At 38.7% G+C, this 23,550-nt stretch overlaps 1 protein-coding gene across 1 annotated transcript in view; it reads right to left on the minus strand.

The window, feature by feature from the left end:
• EVC (EvC ciliary complex subunit 1) overlaps window positions 1–23,550 on the minus strand; it is a 53,190-nt gene that overhangs the window by 17,785 nt on the left and 11,855 nt on the right. The window contains exons 8-12 of the mRNA XM_062574499.1: window positions 23,261–23,419; window positions 21,502–21,718; window positions 20,088–20,236; window positions 17,580–17,678; window positions 6,069–6,281 (exon numbers count right to left, since the gene is read on the minus strand). Of these exons, the coding sequence (XP_062430483.1) occupies window positions 6,069–6,281; window positions 17,580–17,678; window positions 20,088–20,236; window positions 21,502–21,718; window positions 23,261–23,419 (837 nt within the window). The remainder of the gene's footprint in view (window positions 1–6,068; window positions 6,282–17,579; window positions 17,679–20,087; window positions 20,237–21,501; window positions 21,719–23,260; window positions 23,420–23,550) is intronic.

Genomic DNA, 23,550 nt, shown 5'->3' on the forward strand with positions numbered 1-23,550 from the left:
AGAAATAACATCCTTCTGCAATGGTGAACACAGACTTTCTTTTAGAAGCAAAGAATGAGTCATTTCCACTGACAGTACATCTAAGACAAGCTGTATGTAAAATATAAAAAAAAGGTCTCTTTACACCTCTGAGACCAAGGGAAAGCTTATAATGCAGTATAAAATCACCTCTGGTGCACAGTTATTAAATGAACATCAGAAATGTTTCAGCCATATAAATAATAAGAGAACAAATTTAGAGGAAAGAAAGGGGATTACAATGCATTAATGGGAGGTGATACGTAAGGTAGCTTTAGATTTGGACCAAATAATAAACTACTATTTTGTCTCATAAAGACCATAGAAAGATGATCAAGATGGCAAGGACCAAATGGGAATAGGAACAGAATATTGTATGTCAGCTGTTTGCAAGGATGAACTTGGAGGGGCTGAATATTTTCCACATCCAAAATACTAGAAAAACTCACACATACACACAAATGCAGCATCAAAGATTCTCTGTGAATATTAATTTGAAGCTGGTGGCGTACAGCTGAAAAACAGCAAAAACACCCAACCACAGGAAAAGATCAGCCTTTGAGCTGCACTGATCTTCCACTACTGAGCCATGTTGCCTGGAGCCTTTTAAAGCTTCTCCTTTTCTTGGGGATGGTCCATTGCTGGAGACTCAACAGCGTTAAGGGAAGATGGGGGCCTGCCCTCATTACATTATGTAGAGTCCTATCTGTATTTCATAGTTTTGCCTTTCCACCTTCTTTCCACAGATGCTGGGAGCACTAGGTGGAGAATTGAAGAGGCTGAGAGAGGCCACCAGGAAGTCTGCATCTTCAGTCAGACTGGGCCTGGGCTGCCTGAAGAGGAACTGTGTTGTACCTAAATTACAACCTCTCCTGACGCAGCACCTCACATCACTTTCTTGTTCATCTCAGCACTTCGCCCATGTAATGTCACCAAAATATTGCTAAATACTGCCAGATCAGTACAAAGAGGATTGAGAAAATGACTGTTCTGCACTTGGTGGATGGAATGGGGCATGAAACCTCTGATTCCTTGCCTGCTTTTAACCACTAATTGGGAACAAAATCACTGTCAGTGGGAGAGGGGGCGGGAAGATGCTGAGGAGCATTAGGTGACTTGAGGAGTGGTTCCAGTCACCACGAAAAAATGAATCTCTATAAAAGTGAGAGAAAGCAATGAAAAAGCACACCATGTCAGAATGGATAAGCAGATGTTGATTGACTTCTGTGGGTGTCCAGCAATGATGTGGGAATGGATGGAAATCTTCTCACCTCCCAGTGTCTCTGTACATTGCTCGGTGTCTGGTTTCCTGGCAACAAGTCAATTATAAGATATTCTGGAGTATAGCTAACACTGAGTATTACTCTTCAGCAATAAAGGTGCTGAGTATGCTGTTGGTAAGTAATGGAAACTTTTTCTTTTTTTTCTTTTTCAGTTAGACCTCAGATGCAACAGTAAATTAGACCCAGGTAAGCTCACTCTTCCTGCAGCTCTCAGTGTGACACTTTTAGCACAGATTCTTTCAGGAAATCGAAGGAAAGCAATTTTGCTCTAACAGCCTGTAGATGGTGTGTGATGCGTGCTGAATGCCAAGTAAGTACATTAAACAAGTGCAGTACTTTGCCCTATGTAACTAGTGCATAGACATAAATGCTATTCTAGAAAAATCATGAGACTGCTAAGATTTAACAAAGTAACAGGAACAAAATGTTTTAAGAAGCTTCCATGGGCTCACAAGGGGCTTGATGTGGCCTCCAGTGCAATCAAGAGGTTAAAAAAAAATCTGACTTACATACAACTATCAAGATTTACACCAGCTGAGGATCTGTTACCCCTGTCAGTGGAGGGAAGGATGGCGAAAGAGGGCATCCGCATGATCACAAGATTTATTCCTATTTGCACTACTCACATCCTCAAGCTTGTAAGTCAAAAGTGAAATAAGAAACAGAGTCTTTCTTTTCCAGTATAAAACAGATTTTGTTCCCTCAGAGGACCTTATACCCTAGATATGTTTTAAATGCTAGGAAAGAAAAAACAAATACACTTCGGGTTAATGCAAAAAATGTCTTTGTGAGTCACTTTGGTGACATGCAGCATGTTTATCAAAAGGCAAATGAGAGACATATCTCCTGTAGGAAAATGCCTGGTAAATTAAAAAGTCTGTTGATATGAATGTAGATTTATGGGCTCTTCTGTCATACTCAGCACTATAACATCTGCAGGATCTCCCAAATGACATGAACACCCATCACATGAGTTTAATCTCTCTTCTTCTTTTTTTCCCAAAGGGGAAACCAAGTCCTCCTTTTTGTAGGGTACAAGTGCCTTTTTATTGTTTAAATGTACATGCTGCTGGGCTTCTTACTAGGGAAGTTCCAAGAAAAGCACCTTGCATTTGAATGTAAAATGCTGAGCTGTGTGATGTTTTTCAGACTTGTTTATACAGGAAAATCTCCAGTTTAGCTGGAAGAGCTGTCCCTCTGCATGCTGTCTTTGGAGATTGCTAGAGCAGACTTTTTTCCAATTTAGTTCAAGCTGTTTCTAGAAAGCCATGTTTTAAAGTGGAAAAGCTACTTAAACTCCTGGAAAGAATATCACCTTGAGGAATCATACATTTTCCTATAAAGAGGTCTTCTCTAGAAATTTATTCCACAGAATCAGTCATCCTTAGGAAAGCTCTGTCTGCTCTTCAGGCAATTTTTATGTTGAATAAGGCCCAATGGCAGGTGCTGGTGACCCAGAGAACAATGTGGGAGTTCTGTCATTGCTCAGTGAATAGCTCATTTGATAGCTCTGTAATTATTGTTAATGATGTCAGCAAAAACCTTCACTTTTTTTCTCTTCAGTCAGAAAGTCATCAACTTTACATTATGAATGCTATGACATACTGAAAGAGATGGAAAGTCAACCTTCTAATTTAAATATCCTATGCTTGGGTATGACTTGAATATCTAAATCCATGTACCATGAATCCACCATCCAGTGCTGTTCAGGGAGCTATCATCCAACAGCTGGGTGCTGGAGATCAGTCCAAGTCCTTTGAGTCTTTTTAAGCCCTTGAGAAACAATACTGGGATGCCGGTCTCTCTATTCAACCACTCTTATATACTGAGTTCAATCATAACAACACCAAATGTATAAACTGTGTCTGAAACAACTTTAGAAGTAAGAGGTCCTCCTGTATGGGAGCTATTAAACTATATCCTCTTTGGCCTAGGGACTGTTGCATTAATTTTTGAACAATAGCTGAGATTCAACAAGAGTGTGGAAGGACCAGAGTAAAAGTGTGCCCTTGTGGCCAAGAAGGCCAATGGTATCCTAGGGTGCATTGGGAAGAGTACTGCCAGAAGGGCGAGGGAGGTGATCCTGCCCCTCTCCTCAGCCCTGGGGAGGCCTCATCTCGAGTCCTGTATCCAGTTCTGGGCTCCCCACTACAAGAGAGACATGGAGCTACTGGAGAGAGTCCAGCGTAGGGCTACAAAGATGATCAGTGGGCTGGAGCACCTGCCCTGTGAGGAACGGCTGCGAGAGCTGGGCCTGTTTAGCCTGGAGAAGAGAAGACTGAGGGGGGATCTGATCAATGTGTACAAGTACCTGAAGGGAGGGTGTCAAGGGGACAGGGACAAACTCTTTTCAGTTGTCCCATGTGACAGAACAAGAGGCAAAGGGCAGAAATTGAAGCACAGGAAGTTCTGCCTGACCATGAGGGGGAATTTCTTCCCTGTGAGAGTGACGGAGCACAGGGACAGGTTGCCCAGAGAAGTTGTGGAGTCTCCTTCTCTGGAGATCTTTAAGGCCTGCCTGGATGCAACCCTGTCTACCATGCTGTAGGTGACCCTGGTGAGCGGGGAGGTTGGACTAGATGATCTCCAGAGGTCCCTTCCAACCTTACTGATTCTATGATTCTATGAAAGGTGCCCAAATATGCACTCCTAGACTAATCATTGCATACCAGAACCTTCTGCTTTTCAGGATGTGATTTTCAATGACAGTGGATACCACTGTGGTGCTTTGTGCCCTCATGCACTGTGGGGTGTGCTCAGAGGGCACCTACAGTACTGGGCTACTTAGGTCCTTCACATGCAAGGACAGGCATTTTGTGAACCCTAAGCAAATCTGACAATCAACAGGCACCTAGATGTTTAGGTTGGCCAAGAAAGCTCTTGAATATAGTCTGTGATGAACAAAGGCAAAATACAAGAATCTTGAGGTCATGCATTAATCACTGCAGGTGTAAGTATGTGAAATTTCAACACTAAACATTAGCCAACAGTCCTCAAAATACTTGTGACCGTCCTTAACCTAAAGCACATGAGTAGACTCACTGTCTTCAGTGGTGCTTAGAGACCTAAGGATAATTTATTTTTAATTTGCCAGCAATTCCTGCGGCACAAAAGCAGAAGGGGCAAGCAGTTATTTTTCAAAACTGTTGAAATAACAGGTGAGTCACAATGCAGTAAAGGTAAAGTTATCGGAAAGTTATTGTATAATTCCAAAACAACAAATATAGGAAAAAAGTAGCGGTTAAGAATTTCCGATAAATTATTTACCTTTTAAATACCCCAGAGTGTTCTAAAGCCACCAGTGAGCAAACCGCTCTATCAGATTTAGTAGGAAGCCTATAGTTTCCCAGATCATATGGGTTTATGGAGGAACCCATAAAATGAGTAGGCAAGATATTTTGCAGTTTGCAATAATTAAGGACTCAGTTAATATCTTATTGACCATGAACTTAACCTGCAGAAATGATTCTGCTGATTCACATGTATTTAATCACTGATAGGTCCATGACAACTGAATACTGCACAAATACTGGAGAGGCAAGAGGTACCAAGAGATACTGAACAGTCAAGGAGATACACATATGTATATGTATATACATAGAGAGATATTCATAAATATATACACAACACATCATAAAGCATATGGTAAGATGTCACTAAGCTGAGACTATCCTGAAGTTGTTATATGAGACTCTAACATGAGACAAATTAACCAGAACAGCAGGCGTATTATATATGTGTCCCAGCAGCACCTGTGGCTGAGGTTGCTCAGGTTTCCCCTTATAAGGGACTGATAAACAAGGTCTCATAGAGTCTGCCAAACTTTAAATATTTGGCATTCAGTCTCTCAGGAAGATTTTTTCCAGAATATGTCACCTTGGATTGTCCAGGCACGCTAGAGAAGGAGGTTAGGGAAAATCATGATTTTGCCAATGTTGAAGAACTCTTGTTAACTTTTCCCTTGAAAAACTCCAGTTACTCCATATATTTCAGCACACATTTGAAATCTGGGAAGGGGCAAAGCGGCACACCTTTGCATAGGAAAGGTCTTTCTTTACCAAGCCATGTAAGCCTTCAAAGCAGTGTTAATATAGAGATGGCATTTCATGGATAAATTGAAGGTTTGTTTGAGTTTGTGCCTAATGCTAAAGATACTCGCCCCTGAATTTATTGTTGCTTTTCTCCTCTGGTCTCCATGAGGTCTCCTATGCTGGGCACAGACAGAACAGAAGAGCAGGCTGCATGTTTCAGCACCTTCTCAGAACAAACAATCAGTATTATACAACATGTGTATCACATATTGGCACTTAATACAGTATTAGCCATTAGATATGCTTAAGAAATATTGATCATTGCAAGGCCTCCTGTCCTGTACATAGTATTCATATGCAGCATTTTACTCGCTGTGAACGGATCAACTGGATTTTTTTTGACATGTGTGTGCTTCTATAGATGCTCAAGAGTTGAGAACATTGTGGAATCAGTGGGAGGCCTTGCCAAAAGAAGTTTCTGTGCTGGCAAAGCTGCCAAACACTGTAGACAGATGTTCAGTAGTTACTCCCTGACTCCTCTGCGCAAGCCTACATGCTCAGCATATCTATTCACTCCATACTGCAGTTCAAACTGCCATTCTGAGTCTGGACCTGCACAGACAATATATTTGCATACAAAACATTCCCCACAGATGAATAGCTTGCTAATTTCTTATTTGCTGTTCATATTGCTGTTTTTAGAAACAGAAATCTCAGAATGTGATACTGGTCATACCTTCTTCTCCTGCAGCAGCTGTTCCTGGAAAAGCTTCCAGCGTCTCTGGCGGAAGGCATAGCATTTCTCCAGCTGAGGGACCAAATTCTCCTGCCATTCCTCTTTCAGAAGTTCGCATTCTCTTACAGAGAGGCCGGTCACAATGGGAAGGGTCTGAAGAAACAGCTCCTTCACCAGCTCCGCTAAAGCGTGGGAAGCTTTAGAGTGCAACTCCTAACAGTGGGTCAGGGAAGGACAGAGTGACACAGGTAAGAACATGAACCTTCAGGCTCTTTGGAGCTGCTTGTCCGCGTGTCCATGTCTGAATTAACACACTTAGCCAGTGACCTCCAGAGCTACAAGCCAACGCCATTAATGCTTGAGACCAGATTTTGTAGATGGAGCCTGCAACAACTTAAATGTTTTGATTTAAGGCACATGAGTTATTTATAATGCAATAGTTGCATTATAGTTGCACATCACAGTATGAGATCTAGAACCTTAACTGTTGCCCACATGTTACTGCAATACAAATAATACCTTGCTTTACTGGTTATAGTGATGTGTTATAAAAGCCCTGCCTGTTTTGAATGTTACTGTGGAAACAAGCCTGCCTAGCACAACACTTCATAGGCATATTTTAGAAAGTACTGATACAAAATGAATGAAGGCAAGAGATAAAGAGTTAAAAGGGACAGGATGGCATTTAGTTAGACAACACTGATGCTAGTCAATTGTTCAAATTCATCCTGATGTGGAGCAGGTGCAAGGCAGGGAAAACAAGTATTTTCTGGTATTATTATTAAATTAGTCTCATATGAATGATTTTCAGTTGGTGAGGCTGTTTCATTTGCAAGAATTGTTTGGGTGATTTAGTCATATGGAATCCAAGCTACCAAGTCTTTTCAAAACACATAATTTCACTGTCAAATACATAGTGATGTTATGAGCTATGTTTGCAAACTTGCTAGAAACTTGATATCATCCCTGAGGAGAATGACTGAGTGCAGGTAGCTTTCCCTAGAGGAGGAGAGAAAACAAAGACACCTTGGAAAGGTCACACAGACGCTGCAACACTCCAGCAGTATGAAGAGCTATTTTTGTGCTAGTTCCACATGTTGTTACCAATCCAGAAAGCTTTATAGCCTGTCTGTTTTTGCTTTTATTGTAAATCACTGTTAGCTCTCTTGAAAACACTTCAATTTATTTCTTTTCCTTTAAAATATAGCTAATATTTAAAAAAAAATTTTCAGAATTTCTGTTCCAAAAACAAGTAAGCCAAGTCTTTCTAGCTGTTGTCTTCCCTTAAATATGGGTTTAATCACAATCTCTTAAGTGATGAAAAAGCAGACTCCCTCTATAGAAACACAGAGATACTTTTTAAATGTCAAAAATATTTGCCTGCAGCTCAAACACAGGAAAAGTTGCAGCAGAGTTGTCTGTTGTTTGGTTATACACTGGTATAACAAACTTGTAAGAGCCCATTCCAACTCCTCTATGTGGTATCATAAAAAACACAATAAAGCAAAGAAAAAACGAAGCTAAATTTGCAGCATGAAGGTCTCAGATACAATGAGTGAGCAGAATTTAGGCTGCATGTGAATTCTTGGCCCTGTGCATGACTCCATAATGATAAATTTGGGGATTTTGTACTACTTCCGCAGCATCTTTCGCCTATTCAGTGTTTAGGATTATCAGTACTCATTGAATGGGTAGGTATTTTTGTCTTCTTACTCTGTGTAGGCTCATGTCTCATATATTGTAAAATATCCAAGCTGTGCGTTAAATACAAAATTATTATTTTCCTTCTGTGATCCCTCTAGGACGCTAATCACCATATTAATGAGCTGCTTCACTAACAATAAAGAGTTTACTTTAACAGCTCCCTGCACTAACCCCACTTTATGGATAAAATCAAGGCACAGCACTATCCAAGGTGCTCACTACACCATCAAGATGAGGCATCCTGATTTTTTTCCACTCTCTTAGCTGTTTAAAGCACACAACATTTTCAGAACACACCTCACACTGATTTTAATCTCAAAGTGTTCTGGATTCTTGTAAATTGGGCTACAGGTTTCTGAATTTAGGCTCTGGGCATGAGTATCACTATTGTGGCAGCACTAGAACAAGGCAGTGGAGAGACAATGTAAGGGACCATACTGCAACTAAACTAAAAGCAGTTTAATGGGAAGTTATAGTCCAAAGAATTTCAGACATCTACCCACAAGTGCAACCTACACAGCAACTGACTATAGTTACTTCAGTTCTGCTAACCTTTCCCCATACTAAAGAATAGACTAGATATTGGGAAACACTGAAAAGCAGAATGAAACCTGCTACTCCATTCAGGAGCAGGTTATCGGCTGAGAGATGCCCCAGAGGACACAGGAGGATTCTCAGACCTGAGTGCGCATATCAGAGCAAAGACAATTTGCAGTCTTGGTGAATTCTGTACTGAAGAAAGGATCTCTCTCACTCCTTTTATCATTATAGTTTCCAGTTCCTGTTACAAAAGGTAGGATTTATACCATCTTAATAATCTGTGTAGACGTGGATGTGGCTTAGTTTGCCAACACCAATGCAAAGTGGTTTGTTTGAAATCTCTTCTGTTACTATTTCTCCACTTTAAAATTCAAATCTCCAAACACTAAAATTTAGCATAACCTCAAATATCCCATGTGTCTAATCTCAGTTGCCCATATAACATTTCAACAACTACAATCGTAGCACCTCTAAACCATCTTTCCTTTGAGCGTTTCTAGCCTTTCAAGACAAACTAGTTCTCCTGCCTTTACTCTGTTTTAAGATAAAAGAAGTTATCTTGGGTCTAACATAATTTTGATGCAGCACAGAAGAGACTGTGGCCATTTCTACTGCAATCTCAAAAGATCTCAGGCAGGGAGTTAAAGGGCTGATTCTTAAAGAAATAAAGTTCCCACTATGGCAACTTTATCACTTTGTAACACATCTTGCTGGAGATCTAACAGTATTTCTTTGGTGTGCTGACAGTCCTGCATTATTATTTACTAGGAAATCTTCTGCACAGAACATAAAAAAGGTATTTTGTTACTTGTCAACATGCTATTTTGTTTAAAGACTGAGTGAATAGCATTTTGCTTGCATTTCCTGCACCTTGAAATTGTTTTGTGTACTTCCAGTGTGGGTATATAATTACCCAAGAAAAATGTAATTAGGTCCTTGTCCCACATAATTGCAGAAGTACATAACCTCACAAGTGTGATGGACATAGTTATCCAAAGATGTTTACATTGAAGATGCTTAACTATTTGTTGGTGAAGTACTTCATAGATCTCTGCTGAAAGTGGTGTGAAAGGACAAGAAAGTCAGATTAGTGGTATCAGCAGTCCCCAAGCTTCTTTTTCTTTAGCAATGAAAATGCTACAGGCATAAATAAACAAGCTGAACTAAGCAATAAGTATTTTTCATTTCTTGTATGATGAAGATTGACATGCAAGAAGCAGGACTGCTCCGGTGCTGCAAGCCCCTCAGACCGAGTGATATTTAACTGCAGTGTCCACTCTAAATTCTGCTACAAATTCTGTTCTGTGTAGGATATAGCTCTGCTACTTATTTGTCTCAAGTGTAGTAACGATCACAAAATAAACCACAATCAGTGATAGCCATCAAAATACTTACTAACTTTTCATCAGTGTTCAAGGAACAATTGGTCTGCATGGTAGAATATGGTAAGGGTAAAGGTAAAACTAGATTTAGGAAAAAAATGCAAATGTGATTTAATTCTACAAGTATGATTCAAGCTAGCAAAATAGTTTATCTGTACTGTAAGAGAAGTACTCAACATGAAACAGCAATAGAGTCAGGCTGTGAATAGGGATAGTGCACTACATATTAGTGCATAAAGTTTATTGTCTACAGGAAAAAAAAAGACATTAAAAAATCCTAATGCTTCTAGGACCTTATTTTTGGACTACAAGCCCTACAAAATAGTTCCTATAAACTTCCTGCTATGCTTTCTTCTTGGTTTCAGAACTTCTTTTACTAAATGCAATTTATTCAAGTTGATTCTGTTAATAGGATAGCTGACTGCAATGCTGAATGAACCTTTCTGTAGTATCTGACAGTCAATCTAGAAGCTTTTCAGAAAATCTCCAGAGAAACTCATCAAGCATAAAGAAATATCATAGGGTATGTGCAGAAATAAAATGGGCTCAGATTCAAATTCTGAGTGTATCTGAATTTTAAATGAGCCAATACATAATTTTGTCAAAAAACGGGAAATACACAGTTAATCAGATTTCACTGCAAAACAAAAGAACATTAGTGCTTTTCCCCTCCCCACCTCAAATGATTAGAAGGTTCCTACATGTAGATGAGAATAAAACGAATAATGAAATTGTGAAGCAGGAAAACGTATTTAGAAAGGTTGGTTGGTTGTACTGTAAGGTAAATGCCAAGAGATTCATCTCCCAAGTTGTACTGTATCTGATTAAAGGTAGGAACTCAGTACACAGACCACACATCCCATGGATAATCCAAGCTTTCTTCGACAACACTGGCCAATAGAAGATACTTTGTGTTATCAGTGCAGGCTGAACTGGGAAAGGTTAGATGTATACCCTTCTGCCTCTCCTCCATGTGAAGAATACTGGAATGTTGATTGCTAAAATGCATCCAGAGCCCTACCAATAAAATGCAGTGCCTTGCTGCTCGGCAGCTGATACTGAAGTCATTCTTTGTGCAACATAATCAATAAAATAAAATATTTAATTTATGTGCATTAAAAAGGAGAATTCACTGAAATTCCAGTTTTGTCACCTCGTTGGTCCTTGATTTATTCAGGAGGCAGTTTCAACCTTCTCTTTCAGACTTCCCACCCTTTTTTAGAAATAACCCTTTGCAGATAAGTTTAGGAGCTATGCTAGATCTAACAAATTGTGAATCCATGTAGAGGCTTCCCTATGCAATAAGGCAGGAAGCAAACTTCAGAATGAAGCCTATCCATATTTAGTATCTTATATTTCACATCAATACATCCATATATCCATAGCGACTCTTTGTGAAAACATACAGATGAGCTGAATTTCTGCAGCTTATTGCCAGCTCTTGATCAAGGCCAGAGATGTAGGTAATCAATCACTTGGGTATACAGAAGAAGCAAGGCTGCTTGGTGATAAGATAGGAAAGACCAAAGAAGGATACTGGGCCTTCTAGCAACTACAAAACCATAAACTACAAACTACAAAAAATCTACAAAAATCATAAACTTTGTAGAAGCTTTAGCAGTGGCTAATGCAGGAAAAATTTAGATATGACTGTAGCAATATTATAGAAATGTGTCACAGAACTATAACAGAACAGGCAAACATAGCGGTAGACATAAAGACCTCAAAGCATTTGTTGAAATGAACAGACAAAATTTGATCAATATTAAAAAACAGAACTAGACTGAGCTCATGTGGCAAGAGATCACAAACTTAATCTATTAGACCACAGTGTCTTTCAACCTTTTGGATTAAATTTTAAAAAGTGACCTTTAGAATTGTGGTGGTCTCTTGAGTGTGGTCTTTCATCTGAAACAAACTGAGGGTGATTCTCCTTGAAAACTAGCCTGCTCTGGATAACCATAAATGTAATCCAGTCCACACAAAACATCCCTAAGCATTTCATGTTAACAAGGTTATCTAAGGAAAGTAACAAAAGAATTAGTGTCTAAGAACCTGTACTTTATATTTTGACAAATCTAATTTTTCCCTTTTTATTAACTGAGGAAAAAAATCAAACACTTTACCTCAACCTCACATTCATGTTTACCCATTCATAAAATGTTTGTTGCCTTGCCTGATGATAATACTCATTAGTTAATACCTATTAATCTAAATTCCTGTGCAGTTCTATGTCCTGTCAAGTCAAATGTAATAACATTCTGTTGAAGTGCTATCAGCAGAGAGGAATTATAAATGACAGTAAATTGTGCGTTTTAATGTTTTTGATGTTAAGGTGGAGGAAGAATAATTATCTTACCAGTGACTATGCAATTCCTAGCTGTTAACTGATTTCTTTTTGTGTAACCTGTGTGTGTGTGCTTTCTTAATAATGAATTGTTAATCACCAACCTCTTTTCACACTTCTCCTTTCCCTGCTGAAATAAGCTGGTAGTTCACAAATAAAAAGGAGAAAGAGAAGATTACAGGATAGGCAACATCCAGTATGCTAAACGTGAAACAGACTTGCAGGGAGTTAGTCCTTAATCATTTTAAGAGATCACAAGAAACAGAAGAGGACATAATTGGGGGAAGGGGATACTTTTATTGTCATGTAAAAACAAATTACAGTAAAAACACTGTAATTCAGAAACTACCAAAAGTAGCAAAACTGTTATTGCAACACAATATCCCTGGTGTATGGGACAACTCTAAAGATTTATGTTTATGAAAATATTAGGCTGAGCTTTCAACCACCTGTTATGCTACTCCTCCTTCAGTTATGAGTTAGTGTGAGAATCAAAATCACTTGCACCCATTGCTCAACTTGCCCTTCAAAAGTACCTCTAGTTGTGGTTAACAAAGGGAAAAATTTAGATATGATTATAGCAATATTATGGACAAGTTTTACGGAACTGTTACTGAATGTACAGCCATAATGGTAGAGATAAAGACCTCAGAGCTGTGACTGAAATGAACAGACCAAATTTAATCAAAGTCAAAAAACAGAATTAGACCAAGTGTGCCTGGTAAGAGTCAAAAATCCAGACAGACTGGACACAGACTATTCACCTATAATGCAGAATTTTAACCCACTAGTATGGTTGAAAAGTCTACACTATCCTCCAAATAAAAACTCACACATTCACTTCAGGCATCAACAGATTACATTGATCTTGGTTAAATCCTTTTAATTGGTTTACATGTATACACGAAACAAACCTATTCAATTACTATTTTCACAATCAGCCTCCAGATCTTTGCATTTTTATATATTTATTCACCAATTTGGATAATTATTTGATGAACTATAGCACTACAAGCTACAGCAGTGCTACAGGATTGTATAAATCTGTCTTGATGAATTTATGAACTATTTATAAGATGCAAAAAAATGGAAAAAAGTAAGCAGAGGAAGATAAATCTGCTGAAATAAATCAAGCCATACTAGTGTACAACTGAAGGAGAAAAGGCGGTCCGAAACATTTTATTAAGTATAACCGGACAGCCTATAGTTTAAAGGCCAAATCCTTTTCTAGTTTATTAGAGAAAATTAAGGCTTTGGTGACTTGCTTTTAAACTACAACCAACTAGCATTTTAGTGATTGTGATAACGTAAATACATTAAATATACAATGTATTCTATAGGTACATATAATACATATATACAATGTACATTATATATATAATGTATACAGATTGTTATATACCATACACCCCTCATTGCATTGTCCTTGAAAGAGTTAATAAGAGGTCTCATCATTTCCCTCAGCTGTCCCAAAGGGGGAAAAAACTACTTAGAAGCAGGTGCTATAAATGACTGCATGTCAAGTAGAATAAAGGGGGTTGGGAGGCAGGTAAATATGGAGTTGATAAAGGTGTTCAGAAGGGATAGTAGAAAGGTGGAGTGAAGCACATGAAGTAGAAAGAGTGGTTTTGTGAGGAGGTGCTGAAGCAGATCTTGGAGAAGAAGGTAGGCCTGAGTCTTGCTGCATCCCTTTCTCTTGGTGGGGAAAAAGGGCCAATGGCCTTTTGAAGGTCATTGTTAAGGACCACGAAGTTGGGGCTGTGGTTGGGTGTTTGGGCTTCTGCAGTTGGAGTGAATTTGACCAAGTTCTGTTTTTTTTGAGAGCTTTGTGCCTTTGCTGGGTAGAGCAACGAGCTGTTCTGCTTGTGGTGGCAGAGTGGTGTTACAGGCACAGACCTGCTGAGTGTCAAGGCAGTGAACTTATCACAAGTGGCATAACAAAACAGCAGTATTAGGCTGTCTCCCTTTGGGATTTACTCGGGTTTAAGTAATCCACTGTGCCAGTTTAGGTATAGTACTTAATGAGGTATAGTACTTGAGTGATTTAGTTAATATGGGAAGGAGGCACCTGTGTGCTCTAAAGCAGCTGCTTTGAAAGAGTGCAGTAACTGCTCTTAGCTGAATACGTATCTTAGAAAGTGACTTAATTCTATATAAGCGAATATTATGCACTGCTTTAAAACATCTGGTGCTGTTACAGTGCACAAACCTATTGGATGTTACAACAAATGCTCTTGTATCTGAGTCAATACAGTTGTTTTCTGTAGGACAGTGGTGTTCACCTGATAATCTGCAGTACTGACAGAGCTCCTAGGACTTTGGAAAAATCATAAAAGTAACTTAAGGAAATAGGGGACTTGGATGCATTAAAAATATGGTTCAGGTTCTAATGCCATTAATCTGAAGGGTGTGCTGTGGTTCATTCAAATTCTGGGGGTTTCTAATTAAAATCAAGATGGCAACTTGTAGACAGGCAGGAATTTGTCTGGGACCCTAAATCCTGTCAGTGTTGGACAAAATTAGATTGTTCAGTCCAGATGAAATGTCATAGATTGCCTTTAATCCTGGGCCTGTTGACAGTATGAAAGTCAGAAACAATTTCTGCTTGGTAGAGAGGGCATATGGAATATTGTTGCTTAAATCTTGGTTTTGGAGAAACTGTGATTTAGACAACACTTCTTCCCCTCTTGGATGTGGGAAATTAGTTTCTAGAAAGACATCTCACTTTTATTTCCCTTAAATCCAAGGGACGTTTAACTTTTGGAAAGAGGAAAAAAAAGGCACAATCACTTTGTGCAGTCTCTCGAGGCTAATTTTCATTTGCAACAGAATGAAAATTAGGCTTAGCTCTAAATATTTCAGTAGTTCTAGTTCTTCCCACTCTCTGTTTCAAAAAGTACACGCATCTTTTTTTGAAATTGTCTTGTGATCCATCTCTGGATGTCTTGTGCATCACAGAGTGGGGAATATTATCTAAATATCTGAGGAATATGCTAGAGTGACTACAGAGTTTCATTCAATCTTTTCATAGTATTGCTAGGCTTCAATTTTTAGTGAAATACTAAAAAGCAACTTGACATAAGTCTCTACGTATTAACTGGTAAGGGATATATATTTTTTTTTTTTTTTTGGCCTTCCAACTTCTTTAGCAATATACGCTTGCAATTAGGAAAACATGGAGATTAACTAAACAGCAGAATGTTTAACCAAATCTTTCAATTATCCTCTTCCTTTCTCCTGGAAGAATAGAAACAGCAGCATCCAAACCTTGTAAAGGAGTGCAGAGTAAACGGCTGTATCAGTTAAGCTACAGACTCCCTCAGGACTGCAGTGTTTGCAGATGTGCTCAGACCAGGCTGCTCTACAAACTAGCCAGTTTAGAGCTGACTGGGGCATGGCTCTAGCAGTGCCATGCTGACCATCGCTTTGGGAGGGTTCCTGGTACCTGCTAGCTGCTCTAATGTTGGCTTGCTCAGGTCTACCCGAGCTGCAGTCGTGCCTCTGCCCGCAGTGTGAAGTATCTTTTCTTTCCCATGGGTATCTTGTTTTCACCACTGGTAGCAGCAGCTTTTCCCTAGTAGAACTTGGGAAAACCAAGCAAAGAGGTGCAGCCCTGCTGTCCAGGGAAAGGCTTCTGCTTTTCCACTGTACACATTCCCTCTGAAAGCATGGTGGAGCAGAACGAGAAGTGATGGCACTGTGACTGAGATGCAATTAGTAGATTTGTCATTAAGGGCAAAACCTGTTTTTGTTTCTGTGCTCCAGGTAAGGGACAAAATTTACAACCGCTTCCCTCAGCTGCAGAAGTCAGAAAAGCCCTGCCTCTCTAAGGTGAGGCTATACTGACTTGTGCTTTCCTGGCTTTCTAGCTTGTGCTGCTTACAAAGTATACAGAACAGCAATTTGTTCTTCTAAAATAGTCTGTAGTATCTATATTCAGGGCTAAAAGAAGAAAGTGCATTTTTTTCATTGTGTTAAATATCACAATAAAAATTACTGTAAAACCAGGTGGAAATTAAATTTGTGGATCCTCATCCATTAGATGCCAGATGGATTGCAGAATTTGTTGCAGTTTTTCATGTTTGCCTGTGTTTGTATGGATCTATAAAAAAGGGAGCAGTTTTAATATGGAATATAATGGCTTAAACTTGGGTAAATTGGCAGAGTTCAAGTCTCTGCAACTCTCCCAGCAACTTGGCAGATCTGGAAACACTTAATTCACTCACACCAGTTTTTCTTTAATAGAAAAGAAGGCTGAGCTGAACACTCTGCTGAAAGAAATAGGATTTTCAGTCTGGTCCAAGTGTCAGTAAAGCAGAGTGCACAATTTTTTTTAAAAAAAAAAAAAAAAAAAAGCAAGGTAATTTCACAAATGAAGTGGAGCTGTGCAGGGGCAACAACTGTTTGGTCTCCACAGACTTTCCATGAAATGAGGAAAGGGGTAGAGAAGAACTTGGTAGCTCCAGAGAGTGGACTGTGCACACTAGTATCAGCAAACAAGTTGGCTTTTATTATACAGCTCTTACAAAACCTTCTCAGATTCACAAGTATAGCCCTCCATGCAAATTTCTCCTCTCTCTAAAACTGCAGTTTTCTCAAACACTCAGTTGCCTGCAGTATTACATAATCTTATTTCAAAAACTATTTCAAAAGTATTTCTTCTAAAGACAGTGACTCCAGTCTATTTTTTCTTTTTTTCAGTTGAATTTGAAAAAGTGCCAAACTTTTCTAAAGCAGAATAAATGCACTGTCAAGCAACTTTTGCTAATTAAGATTGTGTGGGTATCTTATCCTGAGGTGATGGGAACTGCAAGTTTCCATAATGTCCAATGTGGCCATAATTATCATGACAAAGATCCTGTTGAGCTGAAAGTGATTAGTTCCAGCCTAATTAAAGGTCACTTCTGGCTACAGCTTTGTGCTTCATCAGATAGATCATTTAACTTTTCTCTGTGTGCGCACAGAAGAAAATAATTGAAGATGATGCAAAAGCATGAAGCCACTACATATTTTCCAAATCAGTAAGATTAAGAAGTGTAAAAATATTACTTTATCCAAGATCTGAACTTATTTCAGGGAACTAACCAGTGTCAAAACAATTTCCCTGAGAGGAAAAAAGATGAGAACTATTTTTAGAGATGTAGTGAAGCTAACTAAGAATACAATCATCCTAACATGGTGCAGAAGAGAGAACTATGCTACATAAATGAAAATTTTTATAATCCTGATAGTAAGGCTGGATATAGTATGCTGTCAACATTACTGCAGCCTCATCAGCCACATAGGCAGCATGTTTTGGCAGATCATCTGGATGTTTTCTGACTAATGCAAAGTTGAGAAACACTGTGTGTTGGCAAGCTATATGGAAGACTATCCTTCTGTCTATCTACTGGTTTGCCACCTTAGTTTCCTAGGACTGCCACATTCTTTCACAAAATCTCTCCTTCAATTCCACCCAAGATACCTTACTTGTGTAATGAAATTAGAGGATTTTTGGAATTCATTTTAGTAGTTAAAACATATAATTGGAAGTGGCACCTTGTAGAGATCAGTAACAGCCTCCGCGCTCTCACAGTCATCCTCCTCTTCCAGGTCCCACTGTATCTGCTGATGCTTCTCTAAGAGCTCCTGGTAAGCCTAAGAGAAATACACAGGTCTATATGAACAGCTGAAAACACTGCATTCAGTTTTTTGTGATTCACTGACCCAACTGTAACATCACAATAATAATCTAAATGCTAATATGTGCTGTAACTCAGAAAGACATAAAACTTGCCTTTATCAATTTAATCTGGGCATATTTGGGCTATAAGGGAAGACTGAACTTTATGAACTAAAACCATCTCATTTTATAGACTAATAAGGAATCCTGTAAACAAATAATCCATGTTTTGAAGACACTTAAATTGTGAGTGCCCTCTTGCATGGTTGCTCTAGCTTTCATTGCTGGATCTGTGAATAGAGCACTTCTAAAGAACACAAAGGTGCTCTTAAAACTCTTTGTGCACAAGTTATTCTTCTAGAGGTAGACTTTAAAGTTTGCTCTTACCATGAAATCATAGTTTACCATGGAATTTGACTGACTTGTTGTAACTTGTATGTCTGCAGGGGCTGGGCTGAGCAAGACTTACTGTAACTTTAGTACTTCTTGGCTCATGTGCTTCCCTAGATCACTCCTACATTCTGTTAGTAAAAAAAAAAAAAAAAATCAAAATGTCCCATTTCCAACAGTGGAAACAGATGAAGGAGACACCATGATACAGGGACTCTAACCTTTATCTAGGCCATTCTTTCATGCAAAAATCTGAATTATAGCAATGAAATCATTACTATCCAACTTGTGCTCAGAAGAAATGGCTGTGAAGCAAGAACCATCTCCCTAATTGTCAGCTACTTAAAATTCAGCAGAAAGGTCAGTTACTGTGCAGGCTGCTACCAGGGTGGTACAGCCTTTCGAGGCAGCGAGGAGAAGTCAGAATTGTAGATGGGAAAAGCTCTGGGCTAATGATGAGGCTTTAGGTCAACTCCTCCACTGCTGGTCTAGCTATGAAACCCTGGGCCAGACTGAAGACTGCTCCTCTCTGCTGAAGGAATTATTTTTGCAAACAATTATTTGACTATTTAAGTTAAATCATGGGATGATGCATACATGTTCCCCCCTCCCTCCAAAGAGCCTCTGGATTCAAGGTCCCATCTGCTCTAGGCCAAAAGGGTTTCTCCATGTTGGCTTTTCTTCACTTGCACACAGACATTTCATAATATTAAGAATCACTTATGTTCTGTATTGCATCATAAAGTGCAAACTGTCACATCTCCCAATTCCCACTCAACCTGTAATAGGTAAATTATTATTCTACAGTTCAACTAAGCATATTTGTCAGCTTTCTCAATGATATAGAATAGAGCATCTTTTACACAAAGCTGTGTGACCTAAACTTTGTAGGGCAGAGATCTTAACAGAAATTTTTTAAGCTTCATTTAACAAAGTTGAGATGTTCAAGAATCTTATGATGTGCACAAATAAAAAATTCACAAGTGCTCAATGGATACAAAAATGGATTATAAAATTATCTGTCTCAGGAAAACATGAAAAGCCAAAGTAGTAAAATGCATTGTATTAAAGTGCCTGGAATCTTTTCTGTTTGTTCATATATGGTACCGAAAGGCTTTCTGAACTAAACTATACCAGATAGGTGTTGCAGTAAAAGAACAGTAATTGTATTATCTAATTCATACAATGTAATATAAAGAACTTGGCCTGCAACACAAAATTGAAGCATTGGTATTAACAAACTTTGACAGTTAGCTACATTAGGAACCTAAGTCTTCTCATAGAGCAATTAATCTGAGCTATTAGATTTCAACAAAAGTTTAATGCTGCCTGATATAAGCACTTTAAAGTATTTCTTTTCATGAAAATTGAGGCTTCTTTTTTTCTTGAGTTTGTAGTTCTCAGCTGTTTTAGAAGTTCTGCCGGTCAGCGTTTACTAGTTAGAACTGATTTTAGTATATACATTTTGAACACTAACAGTTCTATAGAAAATGTGGCCAAGAAAACATTACATTGGTCATTGGATACCTTATCAAATGATATCTTGCAGACCTTCTCTAAGATATCCTGCCAGCACTCAAAATTAGTTTTCCCTCTGCTTATGTGATATTTAAGTCTTCTAAGCCTCAGTAATCTCACTCATAAAAAAGGCAATTAGATCAAAATAATCTACTCTTTTCTGCAACACAGGCCATAGATTTCCTACTTTAAACCAAATGTGCAACATATGAGTAAAGGATGTTTTCTACAAAACATCCAACCTACAGTTAACAAATGCCCTTTGGCATTTGGTTGCAGCATCACAATTGCAACATGGGAGGAAAGGCCTCTAGGCAAGCCTAGATGATAGGGTCTCTTCCCCTTTCCTCCTCCTGCTACTGCACATGATTCTCAGGAGGACCCCAAATCCCAATTTGATATGATCTGGAGGAATCTGAAGCAGCTTTGGCCTTACAAACTGATAGAACAGTGAAAATAAGTCTTTACGTGCTCACCTTAAGAAAATCATGAAAATCTTCAGTATGAAAAGTTTTACTGAGGAGGCTCCCTTGTTCAGCCTTCTGTCTGTGTTTGAACTCTTCTCTCTTTTTTGCACGGTACTCCAGCTGTTTCAGGATCAGGTCTTTACTTTGCTGGACACATTCTGGAACATAAACCGTTAGTGATCAGATGCTGTAACTCCACAGGGAAAATGCAGCATCTGCTATTGTCACACAACCTAAGCTCACAGAAATCTGTGAGTGAGGGGAAAGAGCCAAGTAATTACCATGCAGAATTTCAAAGCTGATTCTTATCCTGATGGCCTTTTTAGATAGGAAGTTTCATGCTGTTACACAACACTTGAGTCTATCAATTTCTGGATCATTACTATCCTGTACCCTTCCTTTCACAGATGCTGCTCTTCATGCAATGGTGGTGAATTACTGCAAGAAGCAGATTCCCACCCACCTTACCTCCCTTGCCCTGCACCTTAGGGGAGGTCTAGAAGTGGCTCACTGTCTAATTGCAATATGCCAATGCTACTGCAAGGATAGGAAAGAATACTTGGTGGGAGAACAGGTCCAGAGAAGCCCTGGTTCAGATTAAACTGGTCTGTAGCCATACTGGGGTTTCTAAGTGACTCCTCCAAGAACCTGCAGCACAAGGTTTCAAAGTCCCTCTGATTTTTGTCCTAGTATCACAAAATATTTGGAGCTCAGTCCTTCCTTCCTTATCCACCTTTTTGCTCCAGGTGACTTAAGTCTGTGAGTCCACTATCCAGACTGTGTGCTGCAGGGTGGAATTGGTCATCAGTGTTCTGCCACTTCTCCATTTTGTATTGCCTTTGCATTCAAGAGCTCTGTTTGTTTCCCCCCCATAGTTAGATTAGTACTTCACTTTCCACAATAGCTACTAAGGGAGAATGCAAATGAATAGTTGGCTGTTGTTCTGCAACCACACTGAGCTGCTTTAACTATAGTACAGTATTATAGCACCACACGTTACTCATTCTCCAGGTTAATCGATTGTGCTTATTCATGGGCTGATGATTCACTGGCAAAATGTTTGAAAACGCCTTGGAAGTGTAAGAAAGTCTAATAAAAATGTAATTTGAATAAATGTAGCAACTGTTATTTTTATACACTACTTGATTCTTTACTACTTCCCTGTTTGTTTCCTAGGAGTACGGATTCTGTCTGGCTTTGTGTTCTGTGTGTGAATTATAGGCATAGTACAACTGCAGCATTCAGGAGCTCCCAACCAAGGTCAATCTATATTGACTCTCTTAGGTGAAAATATTGCACTCCAACTGTGTGTGTTTTTGGTTATTCTTCAGATAATAAATATGGCCCAAACCATAACTTTATACAAATGTGAGAATGTATACCCCTGTTAGTTACCTTACGAGTTCTTGTCTAAAATACTTACCATTACTGAAACATGTGAGTTGTTCCCAGAAGGCCTTGTGCAGGTCTGTTAAAAGCTCTTCTTTTTGTCGGACTGAGAGATTATTCTTTACAGTTAAATGGTCTAAAATATTTGATACCGTATTTAATCTACATTTGCACTCTTCCGGTATATATGACTTCAGTGAATCGATCACTTTTATCATAAGCTCCCAGTTAAATAACCTTTCCTGAATGTCCTGAAAGCAAATAAGAAAACTACATGTAGAAACTACGTATAGGTCTTAGGTTATGCTCATCCTTTCATTAGCTTGCTTGGTCACAAAACAATTTAGAAAGGATGTTTCTCAAGACAAGTTTCATACATGTAAATATTTCTGAAACTCTGGACCTGTATGGCATGGCAGTGGGGTCAATTTTGTGTTCATTTGCATCAGGATAGGAGTTAATCTAAAGCTATTAATATTCTTCATTATTTGTAGCAATCAGGAAGACAGTAACGGAGGAAAAAAAACATAAATACTCAAGGGGGAAAAACTGGCAAAGGGACCACATGAAGGACATGAACCTCCAGGTCCTTCATGTGGACCCTTCGCTAACTTTTAAGACCCTATACACTACCCTATTGTATGCCTTAATTTGAAAATGAGGACAGATGTCTGATTTTTGACACTGCTGGAATTCCTCCAAACACATGGTAGAGTTCAGTGAATGTATTTAAAATGAGTATAATTGCACGTGGCCTAGCAGTTTCCACTATGCTAGTAGAGGAGAATTCCAGGACTGCAATAAGGAATGAGATCTCCTTGCCTAAACTGGAACTGCTTTAAACAAAGACGCTAGCCTGTAAAGCAAGCACAGCTACCCAGGTTAATGGAGATACACACAGCTGGTGACTTTTGTAATGAGATGCAAGTGTCACAGTAGTGACTTTGGGTAGGAAAATCATTACATCTTGTGTCCAAACACACCATTCAAAATTCTCCCATCTGAGAGATGCTCCTGTATGGTAGCTCAGTGCAAGTCGGGTGTGATCAACTGCAAAGACTTATCTTCATATGCGCTGTTCTACTGCAAAACTAATAAGCTAATAATTACCATATCTTCTATTAGTAAGCAAAAATGAAATTAGCTATTCATTTATTCTCCAAGTCACTAACAAATGCAGTGGGCCATATTGTTTGTATTGTTGATCTATACGTTTCAGGCACCTCTTTCAGTATCCAAAAAGTAAATACAGATCTGGCCTAAGGATCTGTTAGATATATCACAATGAAAAGCAAAATGCTGATGCATTTATAAACATTTGTCCTCTAAAGACTATGTTCCTAAGAGATGCTGTGGGTTTTTAATTCCAGTTAACACAGGAGACAAAGAATCACCCTCAACTGAAAATTCTTAATTTAAATTATGGTTGCTCAGGTAAACTGGAATAAATACTCTGAAAGAAAAGAATTTCCTAATGCTCAGCAAAATGGTTCTCTTCATCATTAGGTCTAGCACTCTTGCTGCTAGCTCACTGACTACATTAACATTGTGCACATCACTTCTTCCGAACATGCCTGCCTAAACTGTATTTTAAGAATTAGAATTCAAGTGAAGAGTTTACTCTTATGAGCCTTTATGAAGTTTATAAACTTTATAAGGTCTTTGCAACAAAGCTGAAAGAATAGTTGAAGCACTCTGTCATTCATGATACAGGACTGACAAATCATATTTGCATAATGTTTTGTGTTTAGATCGACTAAATAACTCTCAACTTCTTTGTTTTTGTACATTACCATTGCATGTAAATCCTGTGATTCACTTAATAACTCTTCTACTGCAATCATCCTCTCAGTCAGATCCATAGTTATCTTTGCTGCTGTGGCACCTGAGCATTTTGACTGATCCAAAAGAAATTGCTGGGCTTTGTCAGCCTGCTTCCAGAAAGCTTCCATCTGTGGAATAAGAATCAAACCACAAACCATTTCCCCTCATTAATCATCTAATATTTCATTATGCTATAACATACAAGTCACTGAGATTACAGACAGCTTTCAGTATTAGTTATACTGAACATTTTGCAAAA

The sequence above is a fragment of the Rhea pennata genome, chromosome 4 (assembly GCF_028389875.1).
Source record: "Rhea pennata isolate bPtePen1 chromosome 4, bPtePen1.pri, whole genome shotgun sequence".
Classification (NCBI taxonomy): Eukaryota; Metazoa; Chordata; class Aves; order Rheiformes; family Rheidae; genus Rhea; species Rhea pennata.